The sequence below is a fragment of the Neoarius graeffei genome, chromosome 15, assembly GCF_027579695.1.
Source record: "Neoarius graeffei isolate fNeoGra1 chromosome 15, fNeoGra1.pri, whole genome shotgun sequence".
Lineage (NCBI taxonomy): Eukaryota > Metazoa > Chordata > Actinopteri > Siluriformes > Ariidae > Neoarius > Neoarius graeffei.
The window spans coordinates 59,644,242-59,658,409 of NC_083583.1; the positions used below are offsets into that span (position 1 = coordinate 59,644,242).

Consider the following 14,168-nt stretch of genomic DNA (forward strand, 5'->3'; position numbering starts at 1 on the left):
TTTTGGAGTGGGGCTGAAGCGAGCCAAACCGTGCCGAGTGAGGCTGGGGGCGTGAGCAGACACTCCCCTGTGCACTGATTGGTGAGGAGGCGTGTCCTCACATGCCCACACACGCCCCGCGAGCGCGCTGGGATCTGTAAACACCGTAAACCCGGAAGAAGAATTACGAGAATTTCTGAAGCCTTATGCGCCTCGCCTCATCTATACGCTCTTGCCAGTATCTGTCCGCGTTGTCGGTGACAACAAGCCACAGCACCAAGACCAGCAACACTAACGACTCCATGTCCTCCATGTTTATTGTTTACTATTCGGGTCGTGAGACTACCGCTTAAAAGATCACTGAATCAGTGACATACAGAGCATCGTGGACGAGTTCGCGGAGCGCAAGGCTCGTCGTATGCCCTTCAAATAATGCGCGCAGTAGGCTATTGATGTTTTATTATGAGCCATGTACAGTATGTCGCCTAATGTTTTTTTGTTTCTGAGTTACATGTTCGTTTGAAGGACTTAATGTACAAACTAACATAGTTGCACCCCGTAGTGTTGAAATTGGTAAACACAGTGCATTCAGTGAGGTTTGCACCGCCCTCCTTTTATTTCTGACTCTTCCTGTCACCGTTGCAACCTCTGAGCGCTCATTCGTATGCCCTTCAAATAATGTGCGCAGTATAGGCTATTGATGTTTTATTATGAGCCATGTACAGTATCCTAATGTTTTTTGTTTCTGAGTTACATGTTCGTTTGAAGGACTTGATGTACTAAATAACATAGTTGCACCCGGTAGTGTTGAAATTGGTAAACACCGCAGTTGCGGACATTTTGTAGCCTAAAATGATGTTATGATAAGCTTTAATAAAGGGCCCGGTCATTTGCCCCGCCCCCGGCCCGGCTCTGACTTGTTCCGCCACTGTCACTGATGTCACTGTTTGCGCTGCTTAACGACATCACGTGACGTCCACCCACTTTCGCTAACTCCACCCAATGTGTCCACCCACTTCCAGCCAGCACGGTTCAGCGCGGTTGTAGTCGAAATGCAACTCCAACAGCCCCGCTCAGCCCGACTCAGCACGGCACGGCTCAGCCGCGTTTGTAGTGGAAAAGCGGCAATAAAGGGCCGTCCATCTTGTTACCAGGAACAAGTCCAAAAGCCAGGGTGTGTCACGGTATAGGGTTGTGTCCGTGCCTTTGACAAATGTACTGTACTGTGCAGTTCTGTGATGGAGCATTAATGCAGAAACAGAGATTTGAGTAAAGTATGCTGCTTTCAAGACGACATCTTTTCCAGGGAGATTTCAACAAAACCACATTGTGCGCACATTACAAAGGCATGGCTGTGGAAGAAGAGGCCGCGTCCCTTCTGTCCCCGATAAAGAACGTGTGGAGAATTTTGGCGAAAATATAAAAATGATGACCTCGTACTGTTCGACACCTTCAGACCTGTTTACAGGAAGAACGGGACAAAACACCGGAAACGCTTCATCGCTTGGCGTCTTCAGTCCCTAAACATCTTTAAAGTGTTGTGAGAAGGAATGGCAACATTATAAAGTAAAAAATGCTTCCCGTCCCAATTTTTTTGGACACGTGTTCCAAGAGTCAAAATTGAAATGTGTAATTAATTAATTAATGCGGTCAAACATCAAACAACGCGCTGTTGTATTGTTTTGAGAGTAATACAGGTCAGATTATTTACAAATCATGGTTTGCGGTTTTAATTTAAATTTCAACTTCAACATACCGTCCCGACCGTTTCTGATTTGAGGCTGTATTTTGCATATACTCTGTTTTATAAAACAGTATTGCAATGTATAATTGTGCGTATTAATATTTAAAATGGTACACTACTGTTCAAAAGTTTGGGGTCACTTTGAAATGTCCTTATTTTTGAAAGAAAAGCACTGTTCTTTTCAATGAAGGTCACTTTAAACTAATCAGAAATCCACTCTATACATTGCTAATGTGGTAAATGACTATTCTAGCTGCAAATGTGTGGTTTTTGGTGCAATATCTCCATAGGTGTATAGAGGCCCATTTCCAGCAACTCTCACTCCAGTGTTCTAATGGTACAATGTGTTTGCTCATTGCCTCAGAAGGCTAATGGATGATTAGAAAACCCTTGTACAATCATGTTAGCACAGCTGAAAACAGTTGAGCTCTTTAGAGAAGCTATAAAACTGACCTTCCTTTGAGCAGATTGAGTTTCTGGAGCATCACATTTGTGGGGTCGATTAAATGCTCAAAATGGCCAGAAAAATGTCTCGACTATATTTTCTATTCATTTTACAACTTATGGTGGGAAATAAAAGTGTGACTTTTCACGGAAAACACAAAATTGTCTGGGTGACCCCAAACTTTTGAACGGTAGTGTGTGTATATATATATATATATATATATATTAGTGCTGTCAAAGTTAACGCGATCTCAATTTAACGCGATTAAAAAAAAAAAAATAGTGCCGTTAACGCAAATTCTAATTTGGCCCTGCGAGTCACCCGTAGTTCCTGTTGAGGCTTGTCGCGTGCTGCTTCAATAAGAGTACGTGTGAGTGATGGAGAAAGGCACAGACATATAAACATCCTCGCCGCCATATTGGATGGGGCAAAGTGGAGATTCTTCAGCCGTCTCTGGTATAGCGTCTAGACAGTAGCCGAGAATAAAGATGCCTCATTCATGTGCTGCGTTTAACTGTACCAACAGGTTTACTGTCCAAACGAGATCACATGGGATTACCTTTCACAGGTGAGACTGGAAAAATACTTTTCAATACTGTTCCTTCAGTCTTCAGTTTCCCAGCTCATCTCCACCGGGGGGGTGTAGAGTTATAAGCAGTGAGAATTAGAGAATACAGTGCCACACTATGGTGAACGTTTTTGAACGTTTTTATTTTTATCTGTTTTTTTCTTCTTTTATGGCAAATACTTCTCTTCAAAAGAAACTAATGAGTAAAATAAAACATTTTTTTATTTTCACAGTGATATGCACTTTATTTTTCATCCCTTGGTTTTCTCATCTAATATGGAAGTTATATGGATGTCACTGGCTGTGACAAGACGTGTTATGCTCTGCAATAAAAAAAAAAAAAAAAAAAAAAACACATTGGTACAAAGCAAGCCCATTCACTTTTTTATGCTGATAAGAGAATTACAGTGGTTTTTCCATGTGACAAAAACATGCGATTAATCGCGAGTTAACTACGACAGTCGCAACATTAATTGCGATTAAATATTTTAATCGCTTGACAGCACTGATATATATACACATCAGTGCTGTCAAAAATGTCGCATTATTAACGCGTTAACTTGACTCAATTTTAACGGCGATAATTTTTTTATCGCGAGATTAACGCTCTGTGACATGATGTAGGTTTTTCATAAGCTTTTGAAACTGCCAGGAACTTGGAACAGAGACTTTGCTTAGAAAACCAGCAGCTAGACTGTAATGCCCTGCCCCGCACAGCCAGAGTCCTCTGCCCCCCCAAAGAACCAGCGCGGGCAGGGCGTGCTAGTAGAGATGGGATTTATGGCTCTTTGATGGGATCCGCATCTTTGTGATCCGTTCTTTGAAAAGAGCCGTTCAAAAGACTGGCTCATTTGGCTCTTTTTAAATATTTATTCAGTTTTAAGAAGACAGCGTCTAAAGAAGCCAGATCCCTCTGAACTGTAAACTCAACGCTACCCCAGAAATCCTTCCTGTAATATGCAAATTTGGCCGCCTCTGATTGGACAGCGCGACGCATCAACAGGCAGAAAGTGTAAAAGTACAAAATGTGTTAAGTGAGCTGAAACAGTAAAGATCAGATTCAATGCAATATTTATCAACGAACAACTTAAACTTAATATAATAGTGTACTTTATATTATAATCAAGCATGTCAAGCCTACCGTCACTGTGTAACCTGTCTCTCTGATTAGAGTTGTAGACTAACTCAAACAGTAGATCATTTCACTCATGGTTCTCTTGCTAGCCCTGTGCCGGTGCTCGGCTTAGGTTTCACTTTGCAGTGGCTGTGTCAAGACGTGTTATGCTTTGCAATAAAAAAAAAAAAAAACCATTGGTACAAAGCAAGCCCATTCACTTTTTTATGCTGATAAGAGAATTACAATGGTTTTTTATGTGACAAAAATGTGCGATTAAATTGCGATTAATCGCGAGTTAACTATGACTGTCGCGACATTAATCGCGATTAAATATTTTAATCGCTTGACAGCACTAGTATATATATATATATATATATATATATATATATATATATATATATATATAAAGACAAAACTTCACAATTTCTGTTTATAAACTGTAAATTCTGTCTGTGCTTACATTTGACCTGGGCTTGGAGAAAGAAAATTGCGGAAATAATTTCAAAAAAAAAAAAAAAAGGGTTTGATTTCACTGATTCTACTAAAGCAAGCAGTTTTAAAGCAGCAACTCATTTCCTGCTGGTGGTGTGTCAGCTTATTTTATCTTTTGAAAAACAGTGCCATCTTTACATTACACGACCTGTGAAGCTTGAAATATTCAGCAATACTTCGAAATAAGGTGTGGTCTGTACAATTCCTTCCTGTGTGTGTGTGTGTGTGTGTGTGTGTGTTTATATTTTGATGAAGCTCAAATCAAGGTTTGGGCTTAAGGTTTACTCGCTGCTTTAATAATGATGTCAGTGGAAAGTCTTCACACAGATAGAAAGACAGATGTGTACAGTGTGTGTGTGTGTGTGTGTGTGTGTGTACTCACGGCTGACAGAGTTTGACAAGGTCATGGTCGGTGGTGGATGGGGGCAGGCCGCGGATGTAGAGGTTGGTTTTGCTGAGTTGCTCCCATCCGGTTGTGCTGCTGTTGCTGCTGCTGTTATTGGTGCTGCTATTGGTGCTTGGGCTGGGCGGAGCCATTGGAAGTGTGGGCGGAGCAACCGGAGGCTAAGGACGCAAATTTAAAAAAATAAATAAATAAAACTTGAAGAGCGAATGAAAGAAGAAGCGAGCGTGCTTTTATTAAACATGATTCAAAAACACTAAATATGACTGAAAATAAGTTTTTTTTTTTCCTCTTCAAACTTCTTTGAAATCTCTCATCACTCATCCCTTCAATCCTGATGCACAGGAAAAATCCAAACCAAACCAATCCAATCCAATCCCTGTTCTCTGTGCAAACAAAAATCTCTCATGTGCGCTGGACCGAACCGAGCATACTACACGCTCGCCCCACCTCATCCTCCCAGTCGTGCTGCTGCGTGTTGAAACAAGCAAATCGCTTAACCACGGTGCTGCCCGTCACGCCTCTGCGGTGCTCGTTAGCGCGTCGATTGCAGACTCAGGTTCTGCATGGGTTCACTCGCATCTCCACCTGCCTGCCATCTAATCAGTAACCACAGATCCTCTGTTGGGTTATGCACCATCGGACGTCCCTGCCCGAGCAGGCCTTCAGCTCTGATATCTGTCCAATCTACCGGTTTAGCATAGCAGAACGGAACGGTGGAGGATTAGTTCTCCACGCTGAACTCTCAGGACGGGAATTTATCCCTTTAGATTAGATTATTTTAGCTGCTTATGAAAGAATGAGATTTAAAGCCAAATCTCTGCAGCCTTGCTGTAGCCTGTAATCCTGTCGGATTAGTGCCAATATCACCAGAAATCATCTTCTCAATATGGTCACATGGTTGCAAAGTCCACTAAATAAAATCCACTAATAATAGTCGGTACGTCAGTGAAACTTAAACTCCCAGGCAGGTCCAGTCCTCTCACGCATAACGATATACTTTTTATGGTCACTACACTATACAGTAGTTACGAAATAACACTTTAATAATAATAATAATAATAATAATAAAAAAAAGGTGTAAGTCAGTTCAACTTCAAATAAGAAACGAGCGGCTTCAAATTATTTCCTACAACAAAATTTGCATGAAACCAAATGAAATCCAACCACGCCGTGACGTTTACGTTCATACCCGCTGACATCCGATTCCATTCTTTCTGATTTCCTGCTCATCGGTTGAAACGATACGATGACCTCAATCGAGACGACGTCTGTCATTTTTTTTCATAAATGTATATGTTTTCCCTTAGCATGAACATGTATTGCGCAACCTCAACAAAACAACAAGTCAAGGTTATTTGTGTAGCGCTTTTAACAACAGACAGACATTGTTACAAAACAGCTTTACAGAAATGTAAAGACTTTAAAGGAACAGTCCACCGTACTTCCATAATGAAATATGCTCTTATCTGAATTGAGACGAGCTGCTCCGTACCTCTCCGAGCTTTGCGCGACCTCCCAGTCAGTCAGACGCGCTGTCACTCCTGTTAGCAATGTAGCTAGGCTCAGTATGGCCAATGGTATTTTTTGGGGCTGTAGTTAGATGCGACCAAACTCTTCCGCGTTTTTCCTGTTTACATAGGTTTATATGACCAGTGATATGAAACAAGTTCAGTTACACAAATTGAAACGTGGCGATTTTCTATGCTATGGAAAGCCGGCACTATAATGACAGGCGTACTAACACCTTCTGCGCGCTTCGGCAGCGCATTGATACGGAGCTCAGATACCAATGCGCTGTCGAAGTGCGCAGAAGGTGTTAGTACGCCTGTCATTATAGTGCGGACTTTCCATAGCATAGAAAATCGCCACGTTTCAATTTGTGTAACTGAACTTGTTTCATGTCACTGGTCATATAAACCTATGTAAACAGGAAAAACGCGGAAGAGTTTGGTCGCATCTAACTACAGCCCCAAAAAATACCATTGGCCATGCTGAGCCTAGCTACATTGCTAACAGGAGTGACAGCGCGTCTGACAGCGTGTCTGACTGACTGGGAGGTCGCGCAAAGCTCGGAGAGGTACGGAGCAGCTCGTCTCAATTCAGATAAGAGCGTATTTCATTATGGAAGTACGGTGGACTGTTCCTTTAAACATGAGCTAATTTTATCCCTAACCTATCCCCAGTGAGCACGCCTGTGGCGACGGCGGCAAGGAAAAAAACTCCCTCAGATGACATGAGGAAGAAACCTCGAGAGGAACCGGACTCAAAAGGGAACCCATCCTCATTTGGATGAGAACAGACAACGTGATTATAAATAGCTTGCTTCTATAGAGTTAAAGTATAAACGCATTAGAAGTTTCGGTTTGAGCTTCTCCAAAGCCTCCTTGCATGTACACTACTACTACTACCACCACCAAGCGTCTGTTGTAAAGAACGGTGAAGAAAATGGTCACTAACAGACACGACAAAACTTTGGGTCTGTTTTAATAAAAAGCGTGCATGGAAAATGAATCACCTTTCCATCAGAATGTGCCTGAGGAACAAACCGCAAACCAAACTGCTGGAGAAAATCTCTAAAGTGCACCAGTTTTACAACCCGACATCACAGCAGAGTTGAGTCACAGCAGAAACATCTCCTCTGACCACTAAAGTCGTTCACACTGGAGCTAGTCGGGATGACTAATACAGAATCAACAGCTGGTGTTAGCAAAAAAAAAAAAAGGGGGAAGAGAGTTCTGGGTTGGTTTTTTTTTTTGGAAAGGTCACATGACAAGGCTGAGAATGAGGACACAGGAAGTACAGGCCTCGCCCTCACCGCAGAGTATAGTGACTGCGGCTCACGTCAGTGAATCACTTCCTGTTTCTGGCTCGTTCATTAAAACAGCTCGAGTTCTGCTCGCCCCTCTCGGTACGCATAAAATGGCTGCCTATAAAACACCACCAGACAGGCATTAAAGGAACAAGAACATAATAAAGTGACGGAAAAGCCAAGTGGTGTGAATTACAGCTGTTGCCGTGAAGTGATGTTAAACTCCAGCTGCATGCGTTCTCATGGATGTGTGTGTGTGTGTGTGGACCACAGTTCATTAAAAAAAAAAAAAGCCACCTAACAAGAGCACCAAAAGGGGTAAGGGTGTGTGTGTGTGTGTGTCCTCCTGCTCTCTGACACACTGACCCACTTCTGCTTGAGTGACTCATGAACTCGCGGCCCCCCACACACGTGCACGCTCAGGTGAGCCTGGACACGGAGTGCAAAGCTCATTACTCCTGTCATTTGATCAAGCTGAAGAGGTCAAGGTATGCACGTGGGGCAATGTGTTTCAGCTCAACATGAAAGGAGTAAGAGAATACACGGAGGCCTCTAAAGGCCACTGAGGAACACGGTGAACGTGAGGCGCCAAGGGGACTCGAACATAAGGGACCGTTTTGTCAGAAAACGCACTTTGAAAAGCTTCTCCAGGAGAGACCTTGTTTAAAGCAGCGGCGAAATAATTCTCCCTTCCCTTTGCTATACTGTCTCCGAGTCGGAAGCATAACGAAACGTAAAGTGGCGTTTCAAATGTCTGTTCGTGAGTGTATACAGTAAGCTCTGCGAGAGACAGAGAGAGGTGGGGATTAGGAGGAGGAGGCATGAAGAAAAGCACAGAACGAAAGATCGGATTCAATTTCCGGGCCATCTTTCAAGCGTTGGTGGTGTCCCCTGGGTCCCGTGCTATGTGCTGCAGTCATCCTGCGCCATATGGTTCCTATAAACTGTGAAATCCTGGAGTTGTGCTAACCTCTGCTACCAATGATCTGAGCCGAGTTACGCAAGAACATATGCAAATGTCTGCACGAAGGTGTCTAGGCATGTGTGTGGGATCTCGATAACTATTTCAGTAAGCTTGGAGTCGAAATATCTGGAAAGGTATTTACTGACTAACAGATAGATAGATAGATAGATAGATAATTATTCTCAAAAGGTTAGAAAATAATATCATGTAAACATCGAGAGAGAAACCAAGCAAGTTCATATTCAGTCTGAACTATTGCCCTTTGGTAACCTTGCTTTATCTAGGCCACGCCCAACTTCTGTTACATACTGTACAAACTCATAAATATTCATGAGCACATCCAGGATTTTCCTGACACAAGTTGCCATGGGAAACTCTCCAGGTCACATCCTTCAACTGTCCCACTGCTCGACTCCTGAATCGATTCGCATTAACAGCTTTGTTTTCAAACTGTCCGCAAAATCGAACGCCTCAAAATGAGTTCAGTAAGCACTTTAAGGAGAATTTACCTCCAAAAAAATAAATGAATATATAGAAGGCGGAGTGGGAAAAAAAAACGCCTCTGTTAAATGACTGAAAACGGTGTCGATTCGATTCGATACTGATTCCTTTTTTTAAAAAAAATCCTAATTTGATTACTAATCCTAATAACGCCGCGAATTGACGCTTCCTGTACCGCATCAGCCGCTTTCCTGCCTCAGCCGTGCTGAAGTTGTTGAATGTTTAAGACTAAACCCAGAGTTAAAAGAGCTGAGTCGAATAGAAGATGATTCATTTCGGACGCTCGGTTCATGAATCATGTACTCAGGGATGAATCGATTCATTCGTGTATTCGGAACAAACTGTATTGAAGTCCATTCGTGGGTCAAACGAGGGGAAGAAAAAAAAAATCTCTAAGCCTGGACCCTATTTACCTCACAAACAAACAAACAAACAAACAAACAAACAAAGTGAAATAGATGGAATATAATCGCCTGCTGTGTAACCCAACAGCCTTGTGGGCATGTTTGTTGTCCTGGGCCTGTCCAGCATCGCAGCTCATGCGCTCCTGCTCCTATTATTATTATTATTATTATTATTAGTGATATTATTCTTGTTGTTGTTTACCTGTTTTCGATAAGGTGTCCTGACTGGATTGGTGGTGTTTGCAAAAATCATGGTTAATATTCCTTCGTCCTTGTTTCAGAGCTGAATAAAAGAATATGTCCGTACAAATAAAAATAAAAAATAAAAATAAAAGCACAGTGGTTTATTAGGCTTCAGAGGAGCTGTAATTCTTCCACATTGCACTCTTGTAGTGTCGCGCGCTCACGAGAAAACAAACAAACAAATCGGTATTTTGAAGGGCTGGCTCGACGTGCCAACCAAAAATAGAATAAAAAATAAAAAATACTAGTAACAATAATAATATTTCTGTGTAAAATGGCTTATTCCAACCCCGGCCCGTCCAACCAGTTTCGGTAAATCGCCTGCTTCATTGATCTCCGCTGTGTTGCCCGCAGGAAAGCCCCACCCACTGTGGACCGGCCCATTCGCCGCTCGGGCCGCGGGGGTGGATCAGCCGCACGCAGATCAGCTCAAGGCTCTTCTCCGGAAGTCAGGTGATTTATCAGCGACACCAGAAGGTGTTAAAACCCGGTTTAATCGAGCCCGAGTCCGGAGTAACGACTAAGAAGTCAAATCCACGCTTTGTACCAAGACATAATGGTTTGTTCCAACCCTACGCCGAGCTCTTGGTTGTCTCCAGCACGCATACCACACATTCCACAACCTGACCATCACATCCTATCCACAGTCCGGGCGCAGAGCAGCGCCCCAGGCCACCAGCACTGTCCCAGCCCGGGGTGTGGAGGGGCTCCATCACCTCACATGAGCTTAAAACACCTTTTATATCACATATAACTCTGTAGTGGTTAGCGCTGTCGCTTCACAGCAAGAAGGTCCGGGTTCGAGCCCCGTGGCCGGCGAGGGCCTTTCTGTGCGGATGTTCTCCGCGTGGGTTTCCTCCGGGTGCTCCGGTTTCCCCCACAGTCCAAAGACATGCAGGTTAGGTTAACTGGTGGCTCTAAATTGACCGTGAGTGTGAATGGTTGTCGATTCGCGTGCACACAGCAACGCCAATACACGGATACGCTCGGCTCCACAGGCATCCTGCGCTCCAAATCACTCCGCCCTGAACAGCGAGTGCCCTCTGGAGGGTGCGCACTCCGGCCCTGCGCAGCTCACAGAGCGCGCGAGTGAAGCGCACGAGCAGTGATTCGGGACTGAGCCGCTGTGTGTGTGATCCCAGCGCATATCACTTACCACTTGCAAGTGGAAGGATGGCAAGCCTAAAGACAATCATAACTACACAATGGGCAGTATTTGCATCAGTATTTGCAGTATTTTCATACTTTTATACTCTTTAATGAAAGGTGATACAAGGCGGAAGTCCGCGCCGTTTTTCAGCAGTCGCGTCACATGACCAACGCCAGCGAATCAGGAAGGTGGATGTCACAGTGACGTTGTCCAATGACGACGCCAGCTAGAGCTCAGCACAGCGTATCCGCGTATCTCAATGTTTACACAGCACCGGAGCTGACACGATCTGGATTGAATACGTGGACGCTGGCGGATTCCCGTTTCCCGGCGTTTCCAGGCGTTTTAATGTAAACGGACAGTGCATCCGCGAAGAAAACGAGACAGATACGGTCTAATGTAAACTTGGCCTATGTGTCAGCCCTGTGATGACCTGGCGACTTGTCCAGGGTGTACCCCGCCTTTCACCCGTAGTCAGCTGGGATAGGCTCCAGCTCGCCTGTGACCCTGTAGAACAGGATGAAGCGGTTACAGATAATGAGATGAGATGAGATGAGATAACCCTGAACTGTGATTTGTAGGCAGCATTAAAGTCCACTCATGAAGTCAGGAATTCATGATGTTAGCAAAACCTACACAAAAGGAAAACAACCAGAACTTGTAATGGTGTGAAAACAAATCATCTTCAACCTTATCTACACTGATTTAACTAAGCAAATACTTCATTTTCTTTGACTGGATTATTACTGCGGTGATTAATATTCCAGCCATCCATCCATCCACAGCAAGAAGGTTCCGGATTCGAACCCAACAACCGGCGAGGGCCTTTCCATGTGGAGTTTGCATGTTCTCCCCGTGTCCGCGTGGGTTTCCTCCGGGTGCTCCGGTTTCCCCCACAGTCCAAAGACATGCAGGTTAGGTTAACTGGTGACTCTAAATTGACCGTAGGTGTGAATGTGAGTGTGAATGGTTGTCTGTGTCTATGTGTCAGCCCTGTGATGACCTGGTGACTTGTCCAGGGTGTACCCCGCCTTTCGCCCGTAGTCAGCTGGGATAGGCTCCAGCTCGCCTGTGACCCTGTAGGACAGGATAAAGCGGCTAGAGATAATGAGATGAGATGAGATAACTCTGAACTGTGATTTGTAGGCAGCATTACAGCAAAGTCCACTCATGAAGTCAGGAATTCATGATGAGGTCCAGTTAGCAAAACCTACACAAAAGGAAGTGATGGTGTGAAAACAAATCATCTTCAACCTTATCTACACTGATTTAAATAAGCAAATACTTCATTGTCTTTGACTGGATTATTACTGCGGTGATTAATATTCCAGCTATAAATCCATCCACAGCAAGAAGGTTCCGGGTTCGAACCCAACAACCGGCGAGGGCCTTTCCGTGTGGAGTTTGCATGTTCTCACCATGTCTGCGTGGGTTTCCTCCGGGTGCTCCAGTTTCCCCCATGATCCAAAGACATGCAGTTAGGTTGATGTGAGGCAGCCTTGGGCTGAGATGCCCTTGAGCAAGGTACCTGACCCCTGACTGCTCCCCGGGCGCTCTGGTGTGGCTGCCCACTGCTCTGGGTGTGTGTGCATGTGTGTTTACTGCTTCAGATGGGTTAAATGCAGCGAATGAATTTCACTGTGCATGTGACGAATAAAGGTTTCTTATTATTATTATCCATAACCACTTATCGCGTATACTTACCTGGCAGGGGCAACACCATGATCAAGAAGGTGGTTTGCTCAAAGTGAGGCCCAGCCATTGCACTCAGGCTGTGTTGACTTTTGTGAATTCCTCAAATGCAGGAATCTCGACTGCATAATTTCTGGTAGTGGGGGACTGCGTTCACGCTCTCCCCTTTCACATAATTCTTGGGCGGCACGGTGGCATAGTGGTTAGCACAGCCGCCTCATAGCAAGAAGATTCTGGGTTCGAACCCAGCAACCGGCGAGGGCCTTTCTGTGTGGAGTTTGCATGTTCTCCCCATGGGTGCTCCGGTTTCCCCCAGAGACATGCGGTTAGGTTAATATGGGACGGCCTTGAGCGAGGCACCTAACTCCCAACTGCTCCCCGGGCACTGTTAGCATGGCTGCCCATTGTTCTGGGTATGTGTGTGTGCGCGCTCGTGTGTGTTCACTGCTTCAGATGGGTTAAATGCAGAGAGGAAATTTCACAAGTGTGTGATGAATAAAGTTGTGCTTTATTTCTTATCATATCCAGGGTCATGGGTTAAGCTGGAGCCTATCCCAGCTGACTAGGGGAGAGAGGCGGGGTACACCCTGGACAAGTCGCCAGATCATCGCAGGGCTGCACATAGAGACAAACAACCGTTCACAGTCAATTCACACCTAAGGTCAATTTAGAGCCACTAATTAGCCTAACCCACATGTCTTTGGACTGTAGGGGAAACCGGAGCACCCGGAGGAAATCCACGCAGACACGGGGAGAACATGCTGTGTTTAATAGTGAAAGTAAAAGCATTTCCACATATTCTACTGTATGTGATGAGATCTCACAGGATAAGGGCTAAACAAGTGCAGCCAAAACTTCAAAACTGTGCCTAAATGATGCAGTGAGTAGCTTCTCTTTTCTTAAACAGCCATAAGATGTTACTGTGTTTCAGAAGGGTCAAATTATTAGCCTGCATCAAGCAAATGAAAAAAAAATAAGGGGATTGCTGAAATGACTGGAATTGGGTTAAGAATTGTCCAAGGATAATGGTGAACTGTCAACTTCATGGACGAAAAAAAAATCTTGACTGACCATGATCAGAGATCACTTAAACACTTATGCCGCTTTTCCACTACAAACGCGGCTGAGCCGTGCCGTGCTGAGCTGGGCTGAGTCGAGCTGAACGGGGCTGTTGGAGTTGCATTTCGACTACAACCGCGCTGAACCGTGCTGGCTGGAAGTGGGTGGACACATTGGGTGGAGTTAGCGAAAGTGGATGGACGTCAGGTGATGTCGTTAAGCAGCGCAAACAGTGACATCAGTGATCTTTTAAGCGGTAGTCTCACGACCCGAATAGTAAACAATAAACATGAAGTCGTTAGTGTTGCTGGTCTTGGTTCTGTGGCTTGTTGTCACCGACAACGCCAACAGATACTGGCAAGAGCGTATAGATGAGGCGAGGCGCATAAGGCTTCAGAAATTCTCGTAATTCGTAATTCTTCTCCTTCCGGGTTTGCGGTGTTTACAGATCCCAGCGCGCTCGCGGGGCGTATGTGGGCATGTGAGGACACTCCTCCTCACCAATCAGTGCACAGGGGAGTGTCTGCTCACGCCCCCAGCCTCACTCGGCTCACTTTGGCTCGCTTCAGCCCCACTCCAAAACCGTGCGAGTTTT

General features: G+C 44.7%; 1 protein-coding gene and 1 non-coding gene across 3 annotated transcripts in view; one reads left to right on the plus strand and one right to left on the minus strand.

Moving 5' to 3' along the window:
- rbms1a (RNA binding motif, single stranded interacting protein 1a) overlaps positions 1-10,043 on the minus strand; it is a 57,648-nt gene extending 47,605 nt beyond the window's left edge. Inside the window, exons 1-2 of one of the 2 annotated variants that reach the window (XM_060941735.1) lie at positions 9,632-10,043; positions 4,728-4,909 (exon numbers count right to left, since the gene is read on the minus strand). In XM_060941735.1, coding sequence (XP_060797718.1) covers positions 4,728-4,909; positions 9,632-9,682 — 233 coding nt within the window. In that variant the 5' untranslated portion in view covers positions 9,683-10,043. The remainder of the gene's footprint in view (positions 1-4,727; positions 4,910-9,631) is intronic. The other variant, XM_060941734.1, reaches the window with a different exon arrangement.
- A 2,475-nt stretch (positions 10,044-12,518) lies between these two features.
- LOC132899806 (U1 spliceosomal RNA) lies at positions 12,519-12,682 on the plus strand. The gene has a single exon (XR_009656711.1). It is a non-coding gene; the product is annotated as a U1 spliceosomal RNA (small nuclear RNA).
- Positions 12,683-14,168: the final 1,486 nt, after the last annotated feature.